At 45.0% G+C, this 26935-nt stretch overlaps 3 protein-coding genes across 8 annotated transcripts in view; 2 read left to right on the top strand and 1 right to left on the bottom strand.

Annotated features, from left to right (window-relative positions):
• Positions 1-5: 5 nt before the first annotated feature.
• LOC118287011 (E3 ubiquitin-protein ligase TRIM8-like) lies at positions 6-4679 on the top strand. 3 transcript variants are annotated; one of them, XM_047327447.1, is made up of 7 exons: positions 6-308; positions 412-1113; positions 2101-2196; positions 2585-2818; positions 3064-3095; positions 3322-3437; positions 3553-4679. In XM_047327447.1, exons 2-7 carry the CDS (start codon positions 478-480, stop codon positions 4053-4055), a joined length of 1617 nt encoding a protein of 538 aa, XP_047183403.1. In that variant the 5' UTR covers positions 6-308; positions 412-477; the 3' UTR covers positions 4056-4679. The 3 variants fall into 3 exon arrangements, with proteins under 3 accessions (XP_047183403.1, XP_035467597.2, XP_047183404.1); XM_047327448.1 differs by having other exon boundaries at positions 7-732; positions 817-1113; XM_035611704.2 differs by having other exon boundaries at positions 6-1113.
• A 3115-nt stretch (positions 4680-7794) lies between these two features.
• On the bottom strand, positions 7795-17856 carry med1 (mediator complex subunit 1). 3 transcript variants are annotated; one of them, XM_047327446.1, is made up of 17 exons: positions 17699-17856; positions 16507-16613; positions 15886-15964; positions 15656-15710; positions 15267-15399; positions 15048-15076; positions 14828-14899; positions 14494-14568; positions 13962-14125; positions 13708-13822; positions 13459-13583; positions 13246-13373; positions 12842-13043; positions 12655-12750; positions 12423-12528; positions 12177-12334; positions 7795-12065 (listed from the first exon to the last, which is right to left on the bottom strand). In XM_047327446.1, exons 1-17 carry the CDS (start codon positions 17817-17819, stop codon positions 8464-8466), a joined length of 5367 nt encoding a protein of 1788 aa, XP_047183402.1. In that variant the 5' UTR covers positions 17820-17856; the 3' UTR covers positions 7795-8463. The 3 variants fall into 3 exon arrangements, with proteins under 3 accessions (XP_047183402.1, XP_035467586.2, XP_047183401.1); XM_035611693.2 differs by having other exon boundaries at positions 7795-12334; positions 13708-13819; XM_047327445.1 differs by having other exon boundaries at positions 7795-12334.
• Positions 17687-26935, top strand: part of LOC118287012 (protein phosphatase 1 regulatory subunit 1B) — a 37401-nt gene continuing 28152 nt past the window's right edge. For both annotated transcript variants that reach the window (XM_035611706.2, XM_035611707.2), the window contains exon 1: positions 17687-17868. The gene's annotated coding sequence lies outside the window, so the exon portion shown is untranslated. The remainder of the gene's footprint in view (positions 17869-26935) is intronic.

Raw genomic sequence — 26935 nt, forward strand, 5'->3', positions numbered from 1 at the left:
ATTATTGTGGTATACTGAAACACATTTAGATGTAATATTATAGCTACAAAAGCAACGTGCCACAACGTTGCGTTTCTTCCGGGGAAAAAAAAAGAATACTGTCTAATGTGTTACACATATTCCCGGGTGCAGTCCTCTTGACAACAACTCGCCACATTGTAGTAGCCATAAAGTTGTCGTCACAGCTTTGAACTTCAAAGCATTGTGTTCTAATTAGATCGCGGACATTCTCCAACGGCTCTGTGGCAGCGGGTGTCGTTCCACTTCATCTACAGGAGCCTCATCTTGATAAGGACACATCCGGACAGGTAAGAAGAAACCAGACATAATCGGGCTGAACTTCGGTACTTCTCTTCTTTTTCTTGTAAAAACAACTGTCAAGCGACAACTAAGCGTTGAATCCATATTCAGAAAAGGTCATTCTCACCTCGGCTCCTTGCGGTCACACACCATCAGCTTGGGATTCCCGCAGGAGTCATGAGCGGAAGCTGGGAGCGTCTGGAAGAGGAGCTCCTCTGTCCAATCTGCCTGAGCGTGTTCACGGAGCCCGTGCAGCTGCCGTGCTCGCACAGCTTCTGCAGGGCCTGCATCTCCTCCTGGGTCGCGGGCCGGGCCGCGGTCCGCTGCCCCGAGTGCAACCGCGGCTACGAGCGGGCGCCGCCGCTGCAGGCGAACGTGAACCTCGCCAGGTTCGTGGAGCGCTTCAACGCGCTGAGCGCAGAGAGAGCCGCGGCCGAGGAGCCGGGCCCCGGCGGACAGGGCCCCCCGCCGGCCCCGCGCAGGGCCCGCTGGCGCAGCGAGGGGCCCCGAGGTGAGGCCGAGGAGCCGGGCCCCGGCGGACAGGGCCCCCCGCCGGCCCCGCGCAGGGTCCGCTGGCGCAGCGAGGGGCCCCGAGGTGAGGCCGAGGAGCCGGGCCCCGGCGGACAGGGCCCCCCGCCGGGCCCCGGTGGACAGGGCCCCCTGCCGGCCCCGCGCAGGGTCCGCCGGCGCAGCGAGGGGCCCCGAGGTGACGCCGAGGAGCCGGGCCCCGGGACCCGTCCGATCCACGAGAGAGGCCAGAAGTCCGCGTGCTCCACCGTCTGCGAAGTGGAGCGGCAGCACGTGCACATGCAGGTACAGAAGAGTCACACCTGTCCAGATGTTCACCCTCCAGTGTCCCTGCAGTTGGGAAGCAGATAACAGTTGGTCAGATCTGGATCACAGCAGTAAATGCCATTATTTTGTTGATTCCGGTATTGACAAACCCACAGAGAGATATCAGCCAATTCTGCTGGATGTGACATTGGACGAATTCTTTCTAACACATTCACCAACAATTGTATGAATAGTGAGTAGTGTGTGACTTTTAGGTAAGCTCGCTGCTTCACGTCTTAACTGCTATACTTTCCCTTTTGAGTTTAGCTATCTATATTGCCAATAGTCCCTGTCATCACCCAAGTCATTTTTCATTGTGAGCGTGAGGAGGCAGAAATATTTCTGCCGTTTGCCGGGTGACAAAGGTGTCAGCAGTCTTTTTATGCTGAAAAGCACACACAGTACACATTAGCTGTCACTTATAAACACACACATGAGGTTTTATTGCCATGACAGTGCCTTTCCCATTCAAAAAAGGTTCATTTTTCAAAATGCACCTGCCCTCCACTGTTCCAAGTTTTACTGTCGGCCTGTGACTGTAGATCGATTTGCATCTCGTGCAGTAAATGGAGAAGGACTGTGTTTACCGGCACTTTCACCGGCCTTTGGCTCTTAGTGCGCTCTAATTTAGTCCACAGAGGAGGTCGGCTCATGTCAAAATGGACTCATTTGATATGGCAGGATCACTGATTCACTCAGTAGCAATCAGAGATGGATTTGTGTTGTGTTTGTCTTCGCTGCTGCTCTCTCATAACGGATACATTCCGGTGGTTGTTGCAGCTGCTGTTCTATCAGGGCTGTGGAGGAAGTTGTCTTAGTGACTCATGAATAGCCACGTGTGCTGAGGTCCCGGCAGAGTTTTTAAGAAACTTTCAGTATATATATATATATATTTTATTTTAATTTTATATTATCTTGTTGAGGTTCCTCTGTCGTATCCGTCTCTTGTTTGTCTTCTCCCTGCAGGACATGCTACTGAGGCAGCAAGACAGACTGGTGGGTCATCTCAAGGACATTGATGAGCAGCTGACCAAGCTAGAAGCAAACAAGACACAGATGAAGGTATATTGCATTTACTTACAAAGACACAGTTTGTGAGAAAAGTGAGAAAATACATACTTTCAAATACAGTAGCAGAAACACTTCACAACAGTATACTGTGCATTGAAACATAATCTCTTTTTGTCAATCCTATGTCTTGACTGAAATTCCAGGAGCAACTGCTCAAACAAAAATGCAAAGTTGTATTTTAAGATTGGCACCAATATTTCACTTTCTGGGTAAAGAATAGTCAAACCTAATGAAATCAAACTTGATGACCCTTGAGTTTTCCTCAACCACTAAATAGTAGTGTTTGTGTCTCTAGAATGTGTGAGCTCATTTTAAAACTGTGTCTGTGCGCATTGTGCTTGTAGATCAAACTTCTCTCTTACCTGTCTTCTCTCTAAAGGATACAGTGTCTGAACTGGAGGAGCGTGTGAGAGCCCAGGATCAGCGGATGCATAGGCTGCAGGAAGTGAACCAGGCTGAAACCATGCAGGGGCTGGAGAGCACTCACTTCATGTATGACAGGAATCACACCCAGAAGGTTCAGCAGCTCATCGAGAGGCGTCAGGAAACAGAGAAATACCTGGACTCTGTACAAAAGTTCATCAAAGACTCGGACACCATTAGCTTCATGAAGGCAAAAAATCTGCACCGCATTTGTTCCACATGCATTCCTGTCTGTACACAAACACATGCGACTTACACATTAACAGAAATTGTTGTACAGCACAAAACACATGGTCACACACAGATCTCATGTGATGCATGGACTCAATGAGCACAGATAGACGACAACATTGTCCACGGCTTCTTTTGTTCTCCTCGTAGCAGTGAGGCAAACGGTGGGTCTGAATGCCTTTTGTGTCTCATTTTCTTTTTCAGGATACAAAACAATACCACTTGCTGATGTACAGGTAAGCATTGTTGTTTCTATTCTATTTTTCACTTCAAAGTACATGATTGTATTTAGTATTTGTCCTGTGTTATCATATATTCTCCTCCCAACCAATGTGTATTTTTCACATACCTGTGTAATTCTTCACCTGTGTTTAGTACAAGTGAATTTTTCATAAAGGAGACATGAACAAATGTTTATGTTGCTCAACAGTTGATGGTTTTACATTGTGTGTCTTTTTTCAGGTCAGGCTGTCACCTGATTGGTGCCAAGCCTCGACTCGGACTGGACGGGCTCAACCCTGATCATTTGCTGTCTCACCTGCCAACGGAAGAGAAGAACCTGCAGATAGTGCTGGAAAGTAAGAAAGAAAAATGCTTTAAGCAGATGTGTGGACTATAAGATATTAAACTGTTACCACGGTCATGATTAACTATTATCTCTTCCTGCTCCTCCACTACCTTCCATTCCATCAGATCCGTTGACGGAGGCGCCCAGTCTTGAGAGCGCCCAGTCTCGCTTCAGCTCTGCCGTCCCCCAAATGGGGACTCGTTCAGGACTACAGAGGAGGACGTACAGCGTGGCCTTCTCTGGAAGTAGCACAGAAGAGTCTTTTCCTTCACTTAAACGCTTCCTGCCTGACCAGAGCCACCACTCAGGGACCAATTACCCTCCCACTTCCCCAGTGGAGGTGCCTCCTAACAAGCCATGTACGACAAGGAGAGAACCAATGTGCAAACTTATTACCTGCTGCTGCTCCAGGGCCCCCGCTGCTCATGCCCGGCCTCTGTACCCAGCGTCGGCCTCTTTCCCCTCCGTGACCTCTCTGGAGTTTCCTGCACATGCCCCATGGCCTGCAAGCCAGCCACTGCAGCATTTTCCAGTCCGTGAACAGACGGAGGCCTCGCAGACCACCAGGCGCCCCCGACTTCTACCAGCTTTCAAACTTTTCTCAACCGAGAAATCTCGGAGCAAATAGTGACCCAGCATGACTATGTTCCTTTACTGCAGATTTTGTTTGAGTATTTCCATATTGATTTCCACTTTGCATCGTACATTTGACACACACACTGAGTCTCAACACGACCTAATGAAGGTGTTATTTTGACACTTACTTGACCTTATTTTGGGAAACCATGCCGTTATCTTTGGCAGCCCTGTTTACTTTCCGAATCACATTGACAATTATTTGAAATCATTCTGTATTTGTATTAATTTTCTGTTTTACTTTGGTTGAAAGTGCTAATGTAAATGATGTACACTGCAGGGAGCCTCCCCATGCACTTCAAAGTCCATGTGGCTTTACAAACACACTGGGCTACAATTGCTTGTCAGGTTTTTCATGGAGAAATAATTTGCTTCAAGGCTGAGTGGCGATCCGGTATCGAGTTCGTATAATACATCGATGGCTTATCCCCAAGCCTGCGCTGTCCAGCGAGCTCCAGCCAAATCCAAACCACAACCTTTCCAGCCTGCCAACCAAACAAGTCGTAAAAATCTGCCTTTAAACCATTTCTTGAATCCTGCTTTGCGTTTGGTCCAAATGGCACCGTTGTAACAATTGTATACTATCTGACACAAATAAACATACTATTGCAAGATGTTTGAGTATCGGCTTGAACAAACCTTATTCACTGAAGGCAACCTGATGGCCCTTGAAAAAGCAAGTATGAGTGGATTTTTTGATAAGGGTTTTTTTGTCTATAGCTGTTTCCAGTGTCAAGAATAAACCTTAAAACTCAATTCCATGAAACATTTTCAGTTGGTTTAATTTAATGCAAGCAAAAACCCTGCAGTCATGTTCATAATGAACACAACTATGATAAAAACTTAATCTGAATTTATGTATCTTCAAATTGAATACACTGTAAAGGGGAAATCATAATAGCTTACAGTAGTAAATGGATGTAATGGAACTCTCCATGGTGCTGAAACACGCTAAAAAAGGCACAATTCTTTTTATAGTGACACATTACAAGCCACGCATGCAAGTGACCATTCAAATTACGTGTGAGCTCCACTTTTCACTTTAAACAACTCCTGCATTCCAAAAGGCTCAGAGAGTAGGGAGACTTCGGTGAAATGCTTTGTGTTGGCAGCAATGAATTCAGGCTTCACCTTGATTTCCTTCAATTTTGCTGATGCTTTGCAAGTAATTCAACTTTAAATCCACTTACTGTACTTCAGTTTGCCACAGCAATAACTCTAGGGTTTGATAGATTAAGGGGAATGTGCCAGAGAAGCATTTATATATATATATATATATATAAAAGAGAATAAGACTCGCAAGGCCACATGATCATAAACTTCCCATTTCACTGCAACCTATCCAATGTTCAAGATATTACACTCAAAATAAAAGTGTACACCACATGATAGCACTAGATGAAAAGTCACTGAAGTCGTTGATTTATCTCGTGGGCACCATGAATGCTTCTACAAACCTAAATGGCAATATTTCTAATGGACGTTGAGCTTTCAGAATGACATACCCATCCGTACAACCGTGCCGTTGGCATTGTTAATATATGTTAAAGCAGATTTGAATTAAAATAAACAATAAAGATAAAAGCCCAATTTTTGTTTTGGCAGAGAGTAAATCTGTGATGAAACTTTAATATTTCATTTTTAATTATTTCGTCTCAACCACATGCAAAAAAAAATGACCACCCATGCTGGAAATAATCAGACTGAAATAGAGGAAAACATTAAAAAAAAATTTTTTAAAGCAGTACTCACGTCAGCCGACCAGATCCAAAACAGCTCGGTAACATCACAGAGACAACTCGTCTCAGGCTTGTGTTTGAGAAAACGACGAAAGAGTATGCCCAGGTAAAGGATGACAAAAAAGAGAGGAACATTGTGGATATATTCCGGGAAGTGTAGAGCCGGGCGGAAAGTTTGAGTGGCAGGGTTGACAATTGCAAAATTAGCCGTGCGGAAGAAGAGCACAGATCAGCAATTTTAAAAGGTTGATGGGGAATAGAGAGCAACGGAAGGGGACAAATGAGGAAAAGAGCTTGCAGTCTCAGGCTTTCTTAAATTTCCCTGCCACTTGACAAATGGGTTGGAAAGGCTGAGCAGAAATTAGCACGCCGATTGTAATGGAGTTCTCGGTAGTATCTGAGTGTGTGCCTGTGTGGAGGCAGGAGCGCCCCAAACAATGATGCTGTGAAGTAAATGTCAGGAAAACTAAAGAGTTAAATTAATAGCAATCACAAAGAAAAATTCAAGTTTCTTTTATGATAAATCTGGGAGGATTGAGATGCCGACCAGCTCAGTGATGACATTCAGACAACCTCCTGCAGTGTTGTTGTATTGTATTTTAGCTGAATATGACAACCCTGTTTCCAGCCATAGGGCAATTTAGTACAGAAACAGTACAAAGGGTAAGATGACCTCTTCCAGGGGCCCTTTGGTACAATTACAGTAACAGGAAAGCCTACAGGTACCAACTACTCAAGCTGAAGCCTGTTCAAATTGCACATGCAATGATACACTTGGGCCATGTCTTCGGAAGCAATGGACTCCATAGGAGATTCCCTCCCCCCCAATCATAAACAGACTTCATTCACAGGCAGTTTTTAGCGGAGGCTTCTGGGAACGTATCAAACTAGTCAGCAGAGCTGGAGGGAAGAGCGGCGATGGGTCAGGAGATCAGCTGACTGGGAGGTTTGGAGCCTCATTTGTCTTCATGTGTTGGCAATCGTACGTGAAGGTGGACTAAGGTTAGAAGGTCTCTCTTTCTGTCTGTACAGGGATATGTGGTACGTAGAGTCTTCCTTCTGGATGCTCATATTTCCAGACAAGAATGACTCTCTAAAAGTGCAGCCTAAAAATAATGACCTCTTCAAGGCAAGAAACATAAAAAAATCCACCATGAAAAACAGTGTAATGAAAGTTGGTTCACATTAGGTGGCCTTTCTAAACACGTCTTTCGTCCATCATATGCTTATTAGTTATTGTTGTTTTAAATTGTCCAAACTCTCAGAATTTAGCTGCGAGCACCTCAGATTTTATTCTAGCCTGTAAGGTCTCACGTAGCTTTAAAGACGGAGATATCAAAGTGAGGCTTGTCAAACTTTTGGCAGAGTTGAAAATGCAGCTGAGGGTATTCAACCGAGTAAGGGTCTATTACTTTCGATTTAAAAATATAAATCATTTTCATCCGACACGTTAGATTTTCGCCATTGAACGGTTAACATCATTCTTTTTTCCCCATTTTTGATGACATTTCTTGTAACCGTCCTAAATTATTTGTCTGTTGCACCTTTGCCCGTTTTGGTTCCTCTGTTTTCTCCCTGTAGTTGCCTCGTGATTTCACCAATCCTCATCTGTAATTACTGTGAATAAAGGTGTGAAATTACACTTGACCTCCATGTATTGCCACTGGGAGTAACTCATTACACAGCACGTGTAGTTTTGCCAACAGTGATCGAGGAGCCTGATACACTGCTGCCATCTAGTGTAACTTCAAGGCTGAGCCCGAGACAATCTAAATGAGTATAAAAACCTTGGCTGCTCTATATTCAATGGATAGGAAGTAAAAAAAAAAATACAAAGAAATTTAATTTATTGTGTTCATTTTTAGAGGTGGGAATCCTTACTTATTATTACTGGAGACACACTGCCCTCAGACTGATCACTCATCTGGCCTAAAAAAAAAAAAAAAGAAATCACAGAAAACATGTCTGTCAAAACAGAAATTTAACAGCGAATCCAGAAGTGAAATGTTTATTTCAAGCTTCCAAAACGTCTTTCTTTTCACTGCTATCATCGCCATCTTAAGCAATCTTGTTTACCTACGCTAATTTACACATCAACAATTTAAAATGTATAAAAATCTAAAAAAATCCCCAGTTTTATCTGAAAAAAAAAAAAAAATCAAGGCAACTGAACACCGCACCTTTCTGGTGTTACAATCTTTGTTGTTGTTTCTTTTTTTCCAATATACATCATACTTACAACATACAGTAGATTGGCATTCTGGTATGACTGACAATGACGTATGAACAGTGAAAGATGTATTAAATGTGAAAAGAACATGATTTTTACTAATAATCTATTCTGACATTGCAGAAAAACGATGATGTCAATTCCTCCAAAAATCTACTTTTTCAAGCCATTTTCTTGATTTAAGTTTAGGGAGTTGGTATTCTGAGGTGGATTTGGATGGCAGCATTATACACTGATGCTCCAACTCTAAAATAGGACATTGAAATAGAGGTTTAACACATCAATGACAAAACCAGAAAGCCACAATATTCTTGGAGCCATTTCCAATGTGTGGCTTGAGTTAAATAAATAGCAGTTTCATTTGTATGTAAAAGGTTGGGTGTTAAAAAGTGAGAACAAAAGAGTAAAATGAAGAGAATTTCTAACAAAAATTAAAGGTTGCCAGTGAGGGCTGAGTCCATGAGGTCGTCATCTTCATTTCGCATATACATCGGACTGGGTCGGGACGGACGCTCTGAACCCAGCATAGACAAAGATGAATCTGAAGCCGAGATGGGTGACCGAGACCAACTGTCCGCCTTTATCGGATGCGAGGACGGCCCCATGGACATCGAGGATTTCTTTTTCTCTTTGTCCCTGTCCCGTTCCCGGTCTCGGTCTCTCTCTCGCTCTCTCTCTTTCTGCTTCTTCTTCTCCTTCTTGTGTTTCTTGTGCTTCTCCCCGGAGCTGAGGGGGATGGAGCTCATGTAGTCCTGGGGTGGATGTGGGCGCATAGTCTGGTCGTCGTCTGAGCTGGGGCTGTTCTGGTGGGACTTCTCGGCAACCGAGCTGCTGCCCGACTCGCTCTCGCTGTCGTGGTTGAGCGGGGTGTATCCTGGCGAGCGGCTGTGGCTCGGGGAGGAGCGGTCGTGCTTGGGGGTAGAGCCACTGAAGAGGGGTGATGCCTTGAGGCTAGAGATTTGCGGGCGCATTGAGTCACCAGATCCCTCCCCTGCTTTCTGAAGGTTCCCTTTGGCCTTGATGCTAGGTGAGCCTCCATCAGGTTTGCTGATGATAATTTTGGCCAGACCAGTCGTGCCCGCCCCTCCTGATTTGGGGTCCATCTGCTTTTTATCCCCACTATTCCCCCCGGAAACAGACACTTTAACTTTTGCCTCTTTATCAGACTTTTCACGCTTATACTCCCCACTTTGGGAGGATGAAGCATGCTTGGAAGGACCCATGCTTGACGGTCCACTGCTGGGGACATTTCCAGGACCACCACCAGGGGCAGATCCTGAACCAGTTCCCCCTGCTGGTGGCCCAACTTCACATCCATCCTCCCCCACTCCTCCCCCGCCTACACTTTTCAGTTTGTCTATGACTGCCGTAAGAGAGGGCTTCTTGTTTCTGCTGGGAGACTTTCCTTTGGCGTTGGGGTTATTTGCATTGTTCTGACCAGCCCCTCCGCTGCTTCCACCTCCACCTCCACTCCCACTTCCTCCCCCTCCACCACTGCCTCCACTTCCTCCTCCTGCCCCTCCACTTCCACCTCCACCACTCGCATACTGAGACTGGGAGCCTCCTGAGAAGGTCATGGAGCCAGATGAAGAGGAGCCGGAGGATGATGAGGACGATGCGGAACCAGAGGAGGAGCTCCCACCCATGGGCTTCTGGGAGCTCATGCCTCCACCAGAAGACTTGGACCCACCAGAGCTGCCACCTCCTGAGCCCATTGGTGATTTAGCCTTGGAAGAGGGAGGTGTTCCTGGAACCTGGGACTGTTGCATTTTCATAGGAGAGGACAATTTGTCACCAGAGCTGCTGGAGCGGGAGTGAGAAGGGGAGATGTTGGGCTTTATGTTGGGATTCATAAGAGACCCAGAAGGCTTGCCCCCAGGGGGCTTTACTTTATTAGCACTTCCAATTCCACCTGCATTACCTCCAGGTCCAGATAGCCCATGTTTAGTGATTGGGGAGGATCCTGGTTTGCCAACACCCAGTCCTTGGGAGGACCCTTTAGACTGGGTTGGCCCACCTCCACCTCCTACCCCAGCACTCCCTGGCTTTGAGCTGTTGCCTTGTGTCATGGAAGCTTCCTTGGACTTCATTTTTCCTGAAGATGATGAGTGAGAATGATGGCTTTTGCTGATGCCAGTTGCCCCTGTTCCTCCTGTGCTGCTTGTGCCTGAGCTGCTGGAGGTGTATCCACTATGGGAGGAAGTCTTTCCCCCAGTTATGGTCCCTTTTGGGATCTGAATTGTGATTTTGAGAGGTGTAGCACCACCAGGAGGAGTCTGCGACCTTCCTGAACTACCAGGGGACTTGGAGCCTCCCCCACTTATGCTTCCCCCAGAGCCTGAGCCACCACTAGGAGGTGTGTATGGTCGTCCACCTGAGCTGTGAGAAGGAGACTTTCCATCAGGGTCCAGCTTTTTGCGTTTTGGAGGCTTCTCTTTAGACTTTCCCTCACTGGATGGGGTCCTGCTACGTTTAACCTGTTTGCCCTCAGTTGAACTGCTCCCCATTCCCATCCCAGAACTGCTCCCTCCGCTACCCCCATTCTCATCCTTCGGCCGCATGAGTCCCTGTTGCTGTTTAATTTTGGGTTCTGCACTTTTAAACTCACCACAAGCTGCTGCGAGGCCAATCATAAGGGGGCTTTGGGACCCTGTGCCATGAGTGTCTCCCAAATCGGGAGCTTGCCCCAGAAGCGGTTTACCACCACCACTGTTGCCTCCAAAAACTATTCCCATGTCGAAAGGGTCCTTCATTGAGGGCTCTGGGGTGCTCTGCCCATGTGGAGTGGGATTCTGGGGTGTTCCTGCTGGGGTATTTTGCTGACTGCTGCCGCCAAAACCTTTGACAAGGTCCATGTCTCCATCGGCACTTGGAGAGCTGTCGTCAAAGTAATTCTGGGAGAACCCATGACCTGGGGTCAGGAGGTCCGGGTTGAAGTCAGCAGCATCGGGGAAAAAGTTGGTGGAAGAGGAATCGCTGGTGGGAGTGGCAGCAGTTGCAGCTGCCTCAGCGATCAGATCAGCAGCATCTGTGAAAGGATTCTCATTGCTGTTGGTATTGAAAATGTCTGCCGAGTCAAACACTGCGCTGCCCTGCCCCGAACTGGAGGAGTCACGAATGGGAGTACCCAAGGGGCCTCCATCCTCCCCACCACTGCCCATGAGGTGCTGCCCATGACTGCCCCCACTGCTTTTGCCAGTCTGCTCAGGCAAGTCTGACAAGATTTCTGTGATATCAGGTCCGATGCTATCAGAGCTAGAGAGGCGGACCATTCGAGGTGGTACGGTACCAGGCGGTTGCTGTTGCTGAGACTGAACATGAGATTGTGAATAAGGCATGCCAGGGCCAGGGGGTGGCGTTCCACATTGGCTTGGTGCCGGGGTGATGCTGTGGGGCGTGTCTAGTCCATCACCAGTCAGGTTAACATCAAAGATAGAATTTTGAGAAGCGTCCACATCCATAGAAAGGAGCGCACGGTGGAAATCATCCTCATGTGTGACTGGGTGGTGCTGTTGCATAGAAGATGATTGTTGTGATTTCATGCCTACACCACCACCTGCAGCAGTTCCAGGCAACACGCCACCCTTTTCTCCTGTCCGTGGGCGCTTTTTCTTACCTTTTGTGCCACTTCCAGGGCAGGCTCCACCCATGCTCTCTGTCCGCGGGGAGCCAGATGAAGAGTTCTGCCTCTCTAATGGGCTAGAACTATACAGTGTAGCAAAATCTTGGGTGGGGTTGTCTTTCAGCAAGTTCATCAACATCGGATGATTCTTAGTGTTGCTGGCAGGGGAGGAGGTTGGCGGTGGAGTTTGGTGGGGTGCTGGTGCATTCTGTGAGCTGGGACTAGAACCCACACTTCCGGTTATCTGTAATAGACTTGTCAGTATGGGATTTTGTGTGACTTTGCTGTAGTCATCTGCATGACCCTGACCTTGCTGCTGTTGTTGTTGTTGTTGCTGATGTTGTTGCTGCAACTGTTGCTGGCCAGCCACTCCTGCTTGGTTTATGCACTCTCCTGCTTGGGCTTGCCTCTCTGTTCGGGAAATACCAAACAGACCTGTAAAATTGGGTCCCCCTGGGGGTCCTCCAGTAGGTGTGTTGCCCCCCGTGGGCCCAGGCAGTCCCATTGGATTAGTTCCATCACCTGCTGCCATGTTGTAAGTTGGACTACTGGAGGGGGGCAGGTTATTCTTCACCATGATCTCCACGGTTTGTGCTATTAGTGAGAGGGCTGGAGTGTCTGCCTGGATGGTCTCTGCTTTCCTCCGAATGGCCCGCATTGTTACAGGGATGGACATGCACCTAAGGGAGGGAGGAAACAATTTCCTACATTACTACTGAAAAAAGCGACGTCCACATTTGTGAATTCAGGAGGAAAGAACACTCTCACCTCTGGACCACTTTGGTGATGAATTCATCAGTGCAGATCAGGGCATCTGACAGTCCTTTATACAGCTTGCAGGATACCTGCCTGGAGTCAATCACCTCCATCACCACTAGGGGTAAAGTGAGAAAAAGGACTGATGAGGAACAGACTGTCATTTCACTTACAAATACACTAGCTACTGAAGGAGTATCTACACATCCTGATATACTGACATTTTGTAAAAGTGAGAGCTCACCACAGACTAACGATTCATTGACTGGATGCTGGAAAGAGACACTGAAACTCGAGTCAGTGAGAGGGCATACTTCAAACTGCAGCAGGCCTGCACTGTCTGGAGGGAACAACGGCAATAGCACCAAATCAAATTTAATACATTAGACACAAAAAAGACAAATACAGTAAATCAGACGACAGGGGCTCACCTTCTTTGACTGAAGTTCGTTTCACACAGCTGCCAATCAAGTTGTTATAAGCTGCCTGATGCCGGATGATATCCAACAGGAGTGGCACTTGCGCTGGGTGGCGGAAGGGGATCTTAGACACCAGCGTTCCTTGGAGAGAACGACCATCTTGCACCGGGGCATCACCATTCAGGAAATAACAGTGCTGCTGATCTGGCAACACCTGTGAATGAATTAAAACAGTCATTTTCTGACACAAACAGGAATTACAATTTGAAATTTGGGGTTTGTTGTGGACGCATATCTTTTTTTAAACTTGTTCTACAGACCCCAGAATTTAAAACTATTTTAATGCAGAATGATATTAAAGGAGTAAACCACAGAATCATCACATTATCATAAAGTGCTTGTGTGTGTCTGCTCACAGAATAGAAGTGCATGTTGTGGGAAGGTGGTGGTGTGGAGCTGCCCTCCTCCAGGAGCTGGAGCTGGCTCTGGACAACTAACTGGTAGAGAGGTGAGAGGCTGGGAGAAGTCTCAAATACTGGGATTGCTGGGGGGAAAAGGATAGAGGTCAAAGTCTAAATAATTACAGTCCTTTATTGATTAAGAATACAATGTTTATGAGGTAAACTCACAAGTAGCATTTCCCATCCTCTGAATAAAGGAGAGTGAGAAAGGCATGGGGCGGTTCATCTTAAGAAAGAAACAGGCCGGCAGGTCCACGCAGTTGGAGTTTGTCACCGTGGAAAACGAAGGTGTCCTGCAATAAACCGAAAGTAAAATCATCAGCGGTCTCTCTCCGATGTCAACTAGCTTAACATTGGGACGCTACAATGACCCACAGATGATTTGCAAATTCCCTGTAAAGTGAGCTACTTTCTTACCCCTTGTTGTCTACTGGGTGGGATCCAGTGATGAGTGGAGCGATAGGGAGCTTGTAGATGGCGGAGGTTCCCTCGATGGTCACAGACACACCGACACCCAGAGATCGTGGAACTGCAATAAAAGGGTGTCCACATAGTGAGACGAGGGACCGAGGTCACACAATGATAACTACAATCCTTCAGTACATCACATGGCTAGTGGTTGGTATATATTCTGTTGCTCATCGTATTGCCCACGTCCTCCAATCCCTTACCATTGTTGTCGGTTAAGTTGAGCTGTGTTCCTATTCCCTCTTCAAAGACGTCATAAGGGGACACGTAACACTGAAGAGTAACAAGATGGCCACCACTCCTGGCCGTCAGCAAGCCCACACTGCCGTGAAGAATAGTCTCCACTGTATTGGCGTTGGTTGCTAACCTACAAAACACACATCAATCAAGAAATGCTCAAATTTGGCTGTGTAATCCTAAATAGTTATTTTAGTCACGTTCATGTCATGTAAATGTATATATTGCCCTTGCTACCTTTCCTAAAATGATCTACACAATCAAATCATGTTACAACCAGCCATTGTTACGTCTTTTCATACGTGATACTGCAAACAGGATGTAGACTGGTCATTTTGCCAGTTCCAGTAAAAGCTCCACACAAAGTGAATTATTATTTTTTTGTTAGCTTCTTTAGCCCACACACATCACACACACCCAATAATAAGCTACACTCTAGTGGCTCAATGATTCTAAGGTTGACATACAAGGTAACAAAGAGTGTTTTTGTGGACTTACCTAAACATGTGCATCATCTTGGTGAGATCAAGCTCCAAAGACTGCAGTGCTATATACATCTTGGTTTTCAACTTACTGTAACAGAAAGACAATTATATATAAGTGACAAACAGACATTAATACTCATTGAGTCCTGTTGCATCTGTCTTATAAAATATCTTGGCTTTAATCAGGCCTACTGGGATTTTATGTTTTTCATCCTTCATGACAAACATTTTATTTCTGGAATTGATCAGGGCAAAAGCAAGTCAATCTATCATTTTTGAAAAAACAACAACGTACAATCCGCCAATATCTTCAACCAGACATCCTTATAACCTAAAAGTCTACTTACTTGTCCCCGGGGAGCTTGTACAGGTCGACCAGCCCCTTCAGATGTTTGGAAAACTCTTCAAAGTTTTTCTCCCTGATTCAAAGCAGGAGTAGAGGTGATTACGACATGCATTTCTCAAATATGACTGCATTACTCCATAAAACACAAATCAGAAATGTAAAAATTTAGTTTGTGTTGCCTATGATATGGGAGTGTACAGCGATGTGTTTTTTTTACTCACCTTAAATGTCGAATGAGCTCAGGACAACTCTGTAACCAAAAAGTCAAGAAAAGAATAGGGACGTCTTTAATAAAGGTGTATTAATAGAAATGGATTAAAGGAATGAAAGGTAGTTTACCTTTCTTCACGGACAACTTCGAGAAATTATTAAAAATGTGGTAAGCCAGTATGGAATTGACTCAGCTTTATGGAGAAATATGAAACTTAGGGTAAACTGACCGTGGGGTTTTCTCCCTGATGAGCCACCTTGACATCCACAAGCTGACCATTGGTGTCCAGTTGCACTTCCACATAGAACATGTCCGATGTGATGTAGCACTCTGTTCCTGATGGGCTGAGGTGAGAGCCCAGCCTGAACAGATGAGACGATGAGGAGGGAATGACCGAGACAGAGAGAAAAGCATTGGAGAAGCGAGTGGGCAGCCCACTTAGCTATTCAGGGACCTCATTCTCAGCTGAATTTAAAGGAAAATCATCAACTCAAGACCTTTTATCCTCCACTATATATACACAGTAGAGTACTGTTTTTAGGGTTGCCTTCTCAATGAGCCATAGACCTGGTTAGAGGATGAGAAAATAAAAGCAAAGGGGGGGGGGGGGGAACTCACATGTTCTGTCGGGCGATGGATTCTAGTCGATCCGTCATTGAAGGCAGAGAGGAGACTGAAAAAGACAGCAGAGAAGAATGAGAAATTTTAAATTCAAATCATGTGAACATGATAAAATTAAATGATTGACAGTTGATCTCTGTCTGGATACAGTTATGTTCCCCATGTTTTGATGGACAATGCTGCCCTGCTCTTCCTTGTGTTTCTCTCCTACGAGTTGGCTGTCTCACCTTTCAACGCTCTCTGCAGGGTCTCAAGACAGGTGAGCAGGAGCTGGTGACCTGCGGCGTTCATTGTACCTCGTTTCTCCTGGGACACATTGTGAGGGGCAAAAAAGAGAAATAAGTAAAAGGGCTGAGAAAGAATAAAAGTGCTAAATCAACAAGATTCGGTTGTCAGGTTTGTTTTTCACCATCTTAGTCAGCACTATAGGTCAGACATTTAAATGTCACAACTATAGTTTCACTGGCCCAGGAGGGGTTATTACAGTAAAATGTTGGTTTTGCAATGCAATGATTAACTGCCATAAATGTATGTTAAATTGAGAGATAGTGAGTCTCTCTCATGGGTACTGATCTGAGGAGGGTTTGTCTGGTTCCCTTGCTGACACTTCTGCATAAGAATTAGATATTACATTCATGGTTCATGGCAAAAGAATGAAAAAATGCACAGAACTGATTCTTTATTTTCAGTGACTATACGGAATGACAAAAACCTTTTAACCAGGGCCCAATCTACTAGTTTGAGACCCTCAGGAAATCTTAAATGTTGAACCTTGTCCTAGATTTTAAATTCCCCTTTGAGAATTCAAACAGGTTATTTTCTATCAGAGAATGACACTTCTGTCTCACCATGGCCTGCCTCACAACTTTGCAGGTTTCCTGCCATGGCCGAGAAGCGTTGTGTTTGGCATGAAGCCTCTCGAGCACAGCGGCCATGCGACTCTGCTTCTCCACTTCTGGAAAAAAAAAGTTGCAACAAACATTAGACAACGCTTTCAAAATGGTTTCATTCCCGGTTGTTAAAGATACTGAGGTCTCGCCACATCTCTACAACGAATTCACCTTTTCTTACGCAACATCAAGAACACAATTTAACATTGTATTTTATGTTCACTGTTTTCAAACATCAACTGAACATCTCTACGGAAGATCTTATTGGAATGTAACCTAAGATAAAAGTAGTAATGCTTTTACAAGTTGTCCTTGCAAAACCAATGGAGTTTGGTTCTAATTACATTAAGAATAGAGACAATTCTGACTGCTATTTTAGTTTGTTCAATTAGATGCACTGAGGGTTATATTTGGAGATTTTATGCTTCATGTACAGTCATTTCATTATCACTTTTGCTGTGTTTTTTGTAGACACATTCCACATTTTGCCTGTTGAGAAATGTAAGTCTCAAAGACTGTGCTACCAACTGATCACCCCCTCCCTAACCTGTGGTTAATTCCAAATCGTATGGTTATTTCCAGGAAAAGTTTTAGCACATTATTTGGAAATAGATTGAAATTGAAAAAAACGGAAGTTGTTTATCACTTTACATGACATCATCAACATGCGGCGAGTGTTTTGTCATCATAACCTGTCACAGACAGTTAGCTACTAGCGTGAAACAGCTTATAAGTTTATGTCGGGAAGGTGTTGCAGTTCAACACAACAAGTCAAAACAAGGCAAACCTATAAACTGATATACTACCCTCGCATGGTGCTCTTGTGTCGTATCCATCAACAATGTTGGCGTATCTATAAAGTTGATGTTAGCGAGGTGCTAACATTAGCAGCTAGCTCACTTAGCGCTAGCTGCTAATTTGTACAAATACAAACCGTTCGCCCAGTGTCGTCAACGTGCGTTTCAAACAAATGAGAGTTGTGAAGTTTTTTTTTTTTTTAAAAAGCATGTTAACTCGCCCATAAACACACGTGAAGGTAAATGCGTTGGTGGCAAAACAGCCTGCAGAGTTAGCTGCTAGCCGCCGTTAGCAATGCAACACATTATATCAAATGTGACGAACACAGACGGAACACGGGTCACGCCCTCACCCGTCACTTCTTCGGTTCTGGCCCGGTCCCCGTGCGTCTGGTTCCCTCCTTGCTGGGCCGAGGTGGACAGTTCTCTGGCGGGGCTGCCGCTCGGCACAGACACACCGGACACCGCCGCCATTGTCCTCCGCTTCGGCTCCACCACTCCACCATCCGGGCTTCCGTACTGGGTAAGCTGGGGGGGAAGAGGGGGTGCGACACATGTTGTAGTTGTTTGTTTGTTTCATCATTTTTTCCCACCGTAGTCCATATTACACACATCCGACTCTGTCTCTACCCTCAGAATAACATACATTGTCGATTTAAAACTTCTTCTTTTTTTAGTTTGTAACTTTGTTTGGAATTATGTTGCTGACGGGTTTTTATTTGGGATCTTCTTTTTGCTTGTTCTCTCATTTATTGCTGATTATATATATCGGCAAAATGAATGCAGGAGAAACACCTTTCTTTTTTTGTCTATTATACTATCGTCAGTATCTCTTGACTGTAGGCTGCACGAGGTAAAAAGCCAATGTTCCGTTTTGGACTCCAGGTGGCGTTCTATCGCCGCAAGTGAATGATTCATGGTTTGCCAAGAGGAACTACTACAGTACAAGCGCCAAAATCCAAAGGAAGGTTGAATTAATCGTGTTAACCGGCTCCAAAAAAAACAAAACAGAATAACGCAGCAACCTTAATGTGGAGATTCACTCTTCCTGCAATATACTTTCTTTTATACCCTCATGTAGGCCTCTATGCAGCAGCCACATGAAGCGATGGGTAATTAAGCATAGATGAAGACACACACACACACACACACACACACACACACACACACAGAAGCACATGAATACACGTACACACACCTGAGCCTATTGTACAGCTGAGCCTGTGGCAATGAGTGCTCTCTGGGGAGGATTTTCCCACCAACCATTCTGACCTGCCGAGGAGAGGGAGCAGGAGAGAGTGTCTGTGTGTGTGTGTGTGTGTGTGTGTGTGTGTGTGTGCATGAACACATGTTAAATATGTGCATATGCAAAAATACAGTATATTTGTGCACATGGTTATAAGGAACACACACGCATACACAAGATAGCTATAGACAGCAGTGGAGATGGAGAGGGACCAGATTGGCATCGTCTGAGACAGTAGGCAGACCCACAGATAGACATGAGAAAAGAGGGGAGGTGCCGCTATGTAATTGATGTGCCCACCAGGAGCTTTAGCTGGCTGCCTGGCATGGAAGAGGAGGTGGGCACCGCTGCCAAGACAGCCGTCGGAGAAAGGGAAGGGAGGCACGGGCCTTGGGGAGCACAGTAGCTCGCTGAAACCGTGCCCATCAATCAGAGGCTAGTTCACCTTGCCATGCCAGGCGGGACCCCCCTCTGTGCCGAGGGAAGGGGTGGCACGGGGAGTGAGGCTGGCACAGTTGCTAAACCTTCCCTAATCCTGCTGGTGGATGTATCAGTGCCACGTCCGAATGGCAGTGTAGAGCGCCGGGCAGGGCCAGACATGAGGAGAAGAAAAGAAAGTTCAGCCCCTGTGTGGGAAGAGGTGTCGCTGCGTGTTCTTAACATTGTCATGTAGAAATGTTATTATTATTCCAACTACAAAATGAAAAATGCCACAGCTTCTCATAAAATTATCAAACTGAACAGGAAGGGTATCACTCTTAAATACACTTTTTTATTGTATTGAAGAATTATTTTGAATCTATCCATTAGATTTAGCTTGATATATTATATATCAGTTCAGCTATTAGGCTGATTGTCACTTTGAGTTTTTGCATGATGTGATATTGATACAACGGCACATTTATTTCACATTATTGCTCTGACACAAACTTAAATATTAAAGACTAATGCCACAACACGGGAGCATTGAAGTCATAGTTAATTGTCCTTTGTATTGCAGGTCTTGCTTCTTTCCTTTTGTAATTCTGATATTTAAAAAAAAACGCTATTCACCCACTTAAGCATATGTACAGATCTGCATGCATGCATATTCAGTAACACAAAAACACCTCCATATGAACATCTTCTTAACAAACATCATTCTACATACTGTATACATACACACATATATACATATGTACATTTGTACACAAGACAAACAAAACTTACTTCTTTATTTTATTATTTCATTTTCACTATATTACAATGATGAGAAAAACTGTGTAGCATCTCTACAAACACATGTATATGATTTCCTCTGCATGTTTCCAGTTTAAACACAGGGGATGGAGATGTGTGAACAGCTTGGCAACCTTATTGAGCGCTTTGAAGATGACTGCCCTCCTTTTTTCTTCACCATCTCTCTAGGTAAACTCACACTTTACCTGCTGTGAGTAAAGATAGCCTATTTGATGCATACATGCCTCCTTCGCTATTCGTGGCTGCAAGACAAATAAACCAGACAACACAAACAACAGATTTGCTATGTGGTTTGTTGGTCGCTTTACAAGCAGTTTTATTACGCCGACTCTTGCACACGCCTGCCAAACAAAAGGAATCAACCGCGCCTTTTGGTTTTCACCTATTAAACAAGTTTGAGATCAGTAAGCCTGAAGGCTGGGAGCATCTAGAAAACAGTGAAGCGTTATCAGGACACGGTTTCTGCTTCTTTGGCACCGATTGCCTTGAAGTGCAAGGGCAGCTGGGAAGACTAGCTGGGAGGGTGGTGGAAAGAGGGAAGAGCAAGAGGGAGAGGGAGAGGGAGAGGGAAGGAGGGGTCGGCCCTATAGGACCATTTGTGATGAGGCTCATTTGCACAACGGCACTTAATTGGCTACAACAATTAATTAATGTGTTGGAAAGTTGGCACAAAAAGTTCATTTAAGAGGGTTTTAATAAGCAATTAGGGGGAAGTAGCCAGTGAGGTAGAAGCAACCACAAAAAGATGCTGAAAACTCTAAAAGTACCAACTCCAGCTAGGACTTTTCGGGAATAATGTGCCATATCTGGAAACCAGGATGGGGTTTGCTGTTATGGGCAGTTACTGCGCATCCCATTGTGAGCACTGATGACATTAAGCTGCATTATTTTTACCCCATACTTTTACAACCCCAACTGTTCATGGCACCCACTTTCCAAAAACGGCATTGTCTCTGCTCCCCTTCATTCTCCCTCCCACTGTCTGCCTCCCTCTCTCCTTCGTCTCTCACTCTGTGTATGAAATATCGCATGACTAATGAGTGGAGCAGGTTGAAATCCTGGGGAAGATGTCCTTGGAAGACGAATGCATTTTCAGCAGAATAATTAACTTAATTAACAAATTCACATGCATATTCATCAGCCTATTAATGTCTCTTCTGCGCGGCTTGATGAGCAGTGGGGTAATAACCATCTCATTTGCATAGCCTGTTCACACGACTCCCCGTTTAAAGACAAAACAAGGGAAGGAAGAGCACAGGGCGAAGAGTGAAGAGAGGAATTGGAGAAGGAGACAACAAATGGAGAACAAGGGAGAGGCGCAGCGGGGTAACACGCAGAGGTGAGGAAGTGACGTGGGCTGGTCGGACATAGGCAAATAGTTTATTTGATAGATGGGTGACATGAAGAGGGACGGTAAACATGAGCCCCAACAGATTGTCTCAATCTCCCTCCTTCCCTTTTTCGTCCCTCCAGTCAACCTTGTAGCCATCTTCCCCCTCCTGCTGTTCCATCATCACCATTTTCTTGCAACCCTGCCATAATATCCTCTCCCCTCCGAGCTGAAATGAGTGTGGATTATTTTGCTTTTTTAATGACCCTCTCAGAATTATATTTTCAAGTCAGAGTAATATCACACATTGGATGTTTGTCTTGGTAAATTGTTCTTATTGCATGTAGCAGAAAACACACAATCGTATCAGGGTGCCCCCTCCATGTTTCTCTCCATCTCTGTCTGTCTGTCTCGTTCTCTCCTTCCTACAGTCTCTCAGGGGGAATCTTCTTGGCATTGCTCCACTCCTTTCTTCTCCACTGCCAGGCTGCTGCTGCCGTCTCTACTCTGTTACCACTGTCTGCACACAACCTGGTGCTCCTAGCAACGCCACCTCTCTCACATATACGCTCCACATGGTGGTCCGAATGGCATGTCTGTGAGTGTGTACAAAACACACACACACACACACACACACACACACACACACACACCTCATGTTCATCGTAGGTTCATTGCCGCTCTAATATATGTGTCTATCATAAATCCTTGGTCTACACCATATAAGATGAATGTTTATTCTACCAATTCAAAATGTCTAATAATTGTTCACATCACTTTTCTTTTAAGCGCACTTGGCAAATAGCAGACAATTAAATTACTCATTATTCCCTTTATTATTCCATAATGACAAGTTTAATTAACACTTTCATGACAAAAGGCATTGCATATATGTAGTTTTATGAGTTAAGGAAGCTCATTTTAACAGTTCTGTTTATGTTTCATATCTTGAAATTGACTTTGTTTTGCCTATTTTCATTTTACTACAGTGTTTTGCACTTTTCAGTTTTGCTTTGTGTACCTGGGTATCTGTGGTCAAATTTCAGGGCTATGCACAGAGTAGTGTGTCCTTCCACCAGTTATTTTTGCCTATGGTTGATGTAGCCAACAACATCTCATTTCTTACGTGTTAGAATTGTTCCTTACTGCGCCAGAGATAGGCATTGGAGTACATTACAGTGGAGGCCAGACAGAATTTTCTTCCCACAAAATCGAAAGATAAACTGATTTCCCAGATTAAAACGTAGGAAGAAGTGATGCAAAGAAATGTGCAAGAACATAAAATGAGCAACTTCTTTGTTTCATTAGCAACTTGCCTTGATGCACCGTAACCCCTCATCTGTGATGATTCATTGAAGTTGTGTTGCATGGAGAGAACTGAACTCTTTGTCGACTGACTGAAAAAACTTGACGTCTTGCTCTTAGTACCGGATACTCGTTCCGCATTTCTATTCTCTGCACTGCTCTCTCAGTCGTGCCATCACTCTATTCATAATGAGGAGCGTGGATAAATGTCTACAAATGAGCTATTGCTGCTCAAGACGACGCAGAGGGAGATCATTTGGCATAACTTTCTGCTATGTCACAGCAATATATGCAATTGGCTTGGTTTGTTACTCTGTACACGATGTGTCCTTTGCCTCGCTGTTGTCGGGGAAGTGTGTGATGCTGCTAGTTTGCATTTAGCTGATGGGCACAAGTATTTAACCAACAAGTGAATCAGCTAGGGAATAATTGCATGAGTAAACTGTGGTGGAAGAACGGCCTACTTTTGAGCGTTTGAGGTCCTGGGTGGGTTTAGTCTGAATTTTTTTTTCCCTGTACTCAGCCATGCTAGGATTTGTGACTGGGTTTTCAGAGGGGGGCAGCAAATGGTTTGCCATGGATGACTGTTACAATGAAATTCAAAGGTCTTTCTCAGTTTTTGCTCATTTTTAGCGAAAGAGAAAAATCCCTCTCATGCACACACTCATATTAAATACCACCAAGACAAGGTTCGCATTTGTAGTGATATGTTTTTATTGTTATCATTAAGATGATTTTGCTCTGTGCATGGATAGAAGTGGGATGATATTGTTTTGGTTGTATTTATAATACAGCTATAGATGTTTCGACGGACAGATAGATTGATTGATAAGTGGCGTTACAATATTCTATCCTTAATTTTATAATTTCTTTTACCACTGCCTCACTAAGACTGTGCTGCATTATCACTCCCAGGGGCATGAGGCCATCTGCTCTTCCAGGATTTCAGGTTTAAGGTTCAGACCAGGTGACGTAAATCCCAGGGTTCTTCTGTCTCATGTCTGCAGTTTAAGAAAATTTGGAATTTTGGTAGAACTCCTCATTTTGTGATGCACCTCCAACTCTCCTTAAGTCATCTTAGACGCATGCTGATCGGCTGAGCTCAGGCCGATGCAGGCCGTTGCGTAGATGTCGTGATAAAATACACAACGGAAGAAGGGAAGGAGCTAGGAAAGGCGATTGAGATACAGAGCATTAGCTGGTGTCAGGAGGAAATTAAAGGCCAGATCGCTTTCTTAATCAGAGCACAAGCACTGCGTTAAGAAGGAATTAGGTCGACAGCTGCTGTGTCGCTGCTTACCTTGCTCTCGCTCTCTCCCTTCTTCATAAACACACTCACACACACACACAGACACACAAACACACACACATTCCTCACACAATCTCATTGTCATTCTCCTTTTTGTTTCACTCCTTCACCCTCTTGCTCTAAACTTTTTTTTGTTTTAGTCGCGGGCGTTGTTGTTCTCGTTCCCTTGGGCAGCCACTTTTTTGTTTCCCAGTCTACCAGCACTCTCCTTGGCGCATGCACGCACACACACACACACACACACACACACATACACACACACACTCAGAGGACATGAGCTGCGGCCACTTGTCTGCACAGGAGAAGAGTAGAGAAGAGGAGAGAAGAGAAGAGGAGCATGATGTATAGAGATGGTGTTTTGGTTCTGTTCCAGGAGGTTCAGTAGTACCCCTGTGGCTGATGGATGAGCTGTCATCGTTGAGCTCTTCCATGTACACCTGAGATGAATGGACAAACAGCAGTGGCCCTTTCGCTGTCTATCCATCTTCTCCTGTTTAGATACGTTCTGCTGTCCACACTTGTCCCCCCACCCACACCCAAACACACACAAGGGGCTCTTCGGGTGAGCTCTCGACGACTATCACTGTTATTTATAGGGTGAAGTTGCCCGTAGCCAATATTTTGTGCCAGTAATAACTGTATTTTTAATTGGACTGTTTAATGCCAAAACTTGGCAAGCGTTTTGGTCTTTCCCAAGATTTATATTGTCGCTAGAATGAGGAAAAATAACTAACTTGAAAATCACGTACACCACAGGAAAGTAAACCCTCCAGGATGGTGGATAATCAACCTGGTAAAAGAAAAAAACAGAGGACTCTGCATTGTAATGCATAATGCATAAACACTGACTGGACAAAAGGCCAGTATTGGCTAAGTGTAAGATGAATATGTCAGTCTACATTTTACGCCTTCATTTGCATATTTGAATGTTTTGTGACCAAACTCGTTCCAGTCCATATTTCCACCCACCACATGTCTTCTCGAAGCACATGTCAGAAAAAAAAGGGGAAGACGTGGTCACTGAGGTCCGGAGTCACACCATTTTTGAATTTGGCCACAGGCGGCGTATCAATTCTAATTTGTTGCTCTAATCGGTTGAATCAACTGGAATGACCCTGAGCCCGGCGTCTTCCATCTTTTCCGTTTTCCTGGCATACTGTGCAGATCACGATGTATGTAAAGTGGCAAGACTTAATATCGAGGGATGGATTTCAAGTTTTTCAGGTCCACCTTCAGGTCAACGGCGGTGATTTAGCTGTTCAGATCTTGTTAAAGCTAAGTTTTGAAATGTCATGTTATTTCAGTAAATAGGAATGAATCTGTAACTATTGCGAGTCCATGATGGGAAGAAAATTTTAAAATATGCAGGAGGACACAGTGATTTTTACAAATCACTTAAAAGTTTGACTTATGGATCATGCATTCAACTTTTTTCACATTCCTTTAAAAATGCATAGTAGCGCAAGTTAGTTATTTGGTCACCATAAACAAAAGGCTTTTCTTTTCCTATTTTTTTTTACATTTTCATTTTCTATTTGTAAGTGTCGTCTGCCTCTTTCATTGCTAAACTGTGATTTTGGATGTTTCTTGGATGCTCCTTCTGTAAAGTGTGAGAATTGTCAGCAGTCTCATGTCTCATGTTTTGCGCATGTTGCTAAGGGATACGTCAAATTGCACCAACACTCTTTGCATACGCAGATACACAAGAACACCAAAAAAAAACAACCCTGCCTTTACGAAGTCGTTTAGGTGCATACAGTCCATATTACCTCACCCCTCAGTTTCAGGAACGCATTTTGGGGTGAAAGTACTCTGCGTCCTCTCCAAGGGGAAAGGTTTAAAAAACATTTAATTAGGCTTTTGGCATGGGCTCACTTTTAGCCTGGAGGTGTTGGAGGGGGTTTTACAGACTTCATCCCTATTAGAGCCTCTCAGATTAAACATTCATGAATGCAATCAGTAGACCCTATGTGCTCTCTGCTGCTGTACAACTTCATCCGTAGTTTGTGTGCAGCGTCGTGTCCACGCAGCCTCATGTCATCGATTGCCGTACTCATAGTGTCAGTTTTCCGTGCTCCCAATAGTGAGCCGTCTGCCTGTGAAAACACAGGACGTTACGGTGCCATTTGACTAACGGCCGTTTTATCAAAAACGGTGTGGTGCATGTGAATCTTGTGACTCCTCCTGTTTGATGATGCCCAGAGAGGTGTTGTATGGGTAGGATGACGGCGAGAGAGGCAAAGGAGGTTTTGGGGAAGAAGGGTGGGATGGTGTAGGGGGGAATGGGGGCCGGGGGTGGTGTGCAGGGGGGGGGGGGCAACAGATGGTACGCCACGCTGCGAGGGACGTCGGCTGCCACGGGTGGGGGGGAGTGGAGTGGGGGCAGATAAATGGGGGTGGGAGGGGGGACTTTTCCCCAAAGTGCCAGCAGGGATGACGAGGAAGGGAGGGGGGGGCTAGCTTTATGTGAGTGTGTTTGCATGTTTGTATGAGCTTGTGTGTGTGTGTGTGTGTGTGTGTGTGTGTGTGTGTGTGTGTGTGTGTGTGTGTGTGTGTGTGTGTGTGTGTGTGTGTGTGTGTGTGTGTGTGTGTGTGTGTGTGTGTGTGTGTGTGTGTGTGTGTGTGTGTGTGTGTGTGTGTGTGTGTGTGTGTGTGTGTGAAGGAAGAGCTATACTCAGCGTTCAGCTTCTCATTGAGTGAGGTGAGAAGCCTTTGCCCCAGTGCTTCACTCCCACTCAGAGTCCATCCGTCCGTCTGTCCGTCTCCTGTGTTGCAGGAGAGGGTGACGACTGCCCCACGCGCCAGTACACAGCTAGTTCACCGGCATCGAGACTGTATGTGAAGATGATTCTGAAATTACTCGTAACCCAGTTGTTGTTGTGATGAACTGCAAATTGCGATCCTCACGTCAGACCCTATAAATCAGCCTCGAGCAAAATGGCCATATGTGAGGGGAATTTAATAGCTCTCATTTGATTATTCTTGTGTGCTTTCTTGACCAAAGCTGTATTTCATGCACTGAAAGCTGCTGAGCCAAGTGTATAAAAATCGAAACTTACCCTCAATATCCTGCATCCCTCGTCATCATCTATGCGCCCCCCCCCCCATCTCCCCTCTCCTACAACACCTAAGCATGCACAGACGGCACACATGCTCACACA

The sequence above is a fragment of the Scophthalmus maximus genome, chromosome 16 (genome assembly GCF_022379125.1).
Source record: "Scophthalmus maximus strain ysfricsl-2021 chromosome 16, ASM2237912v1, whole genome shotgun sequence".
NCBI lineage: Eukaryota > Metazoa > Chordata > Actinopteri > Pleuronectiformes > Scophthalmidae > Scophthalmus > Scophthalmus maximus.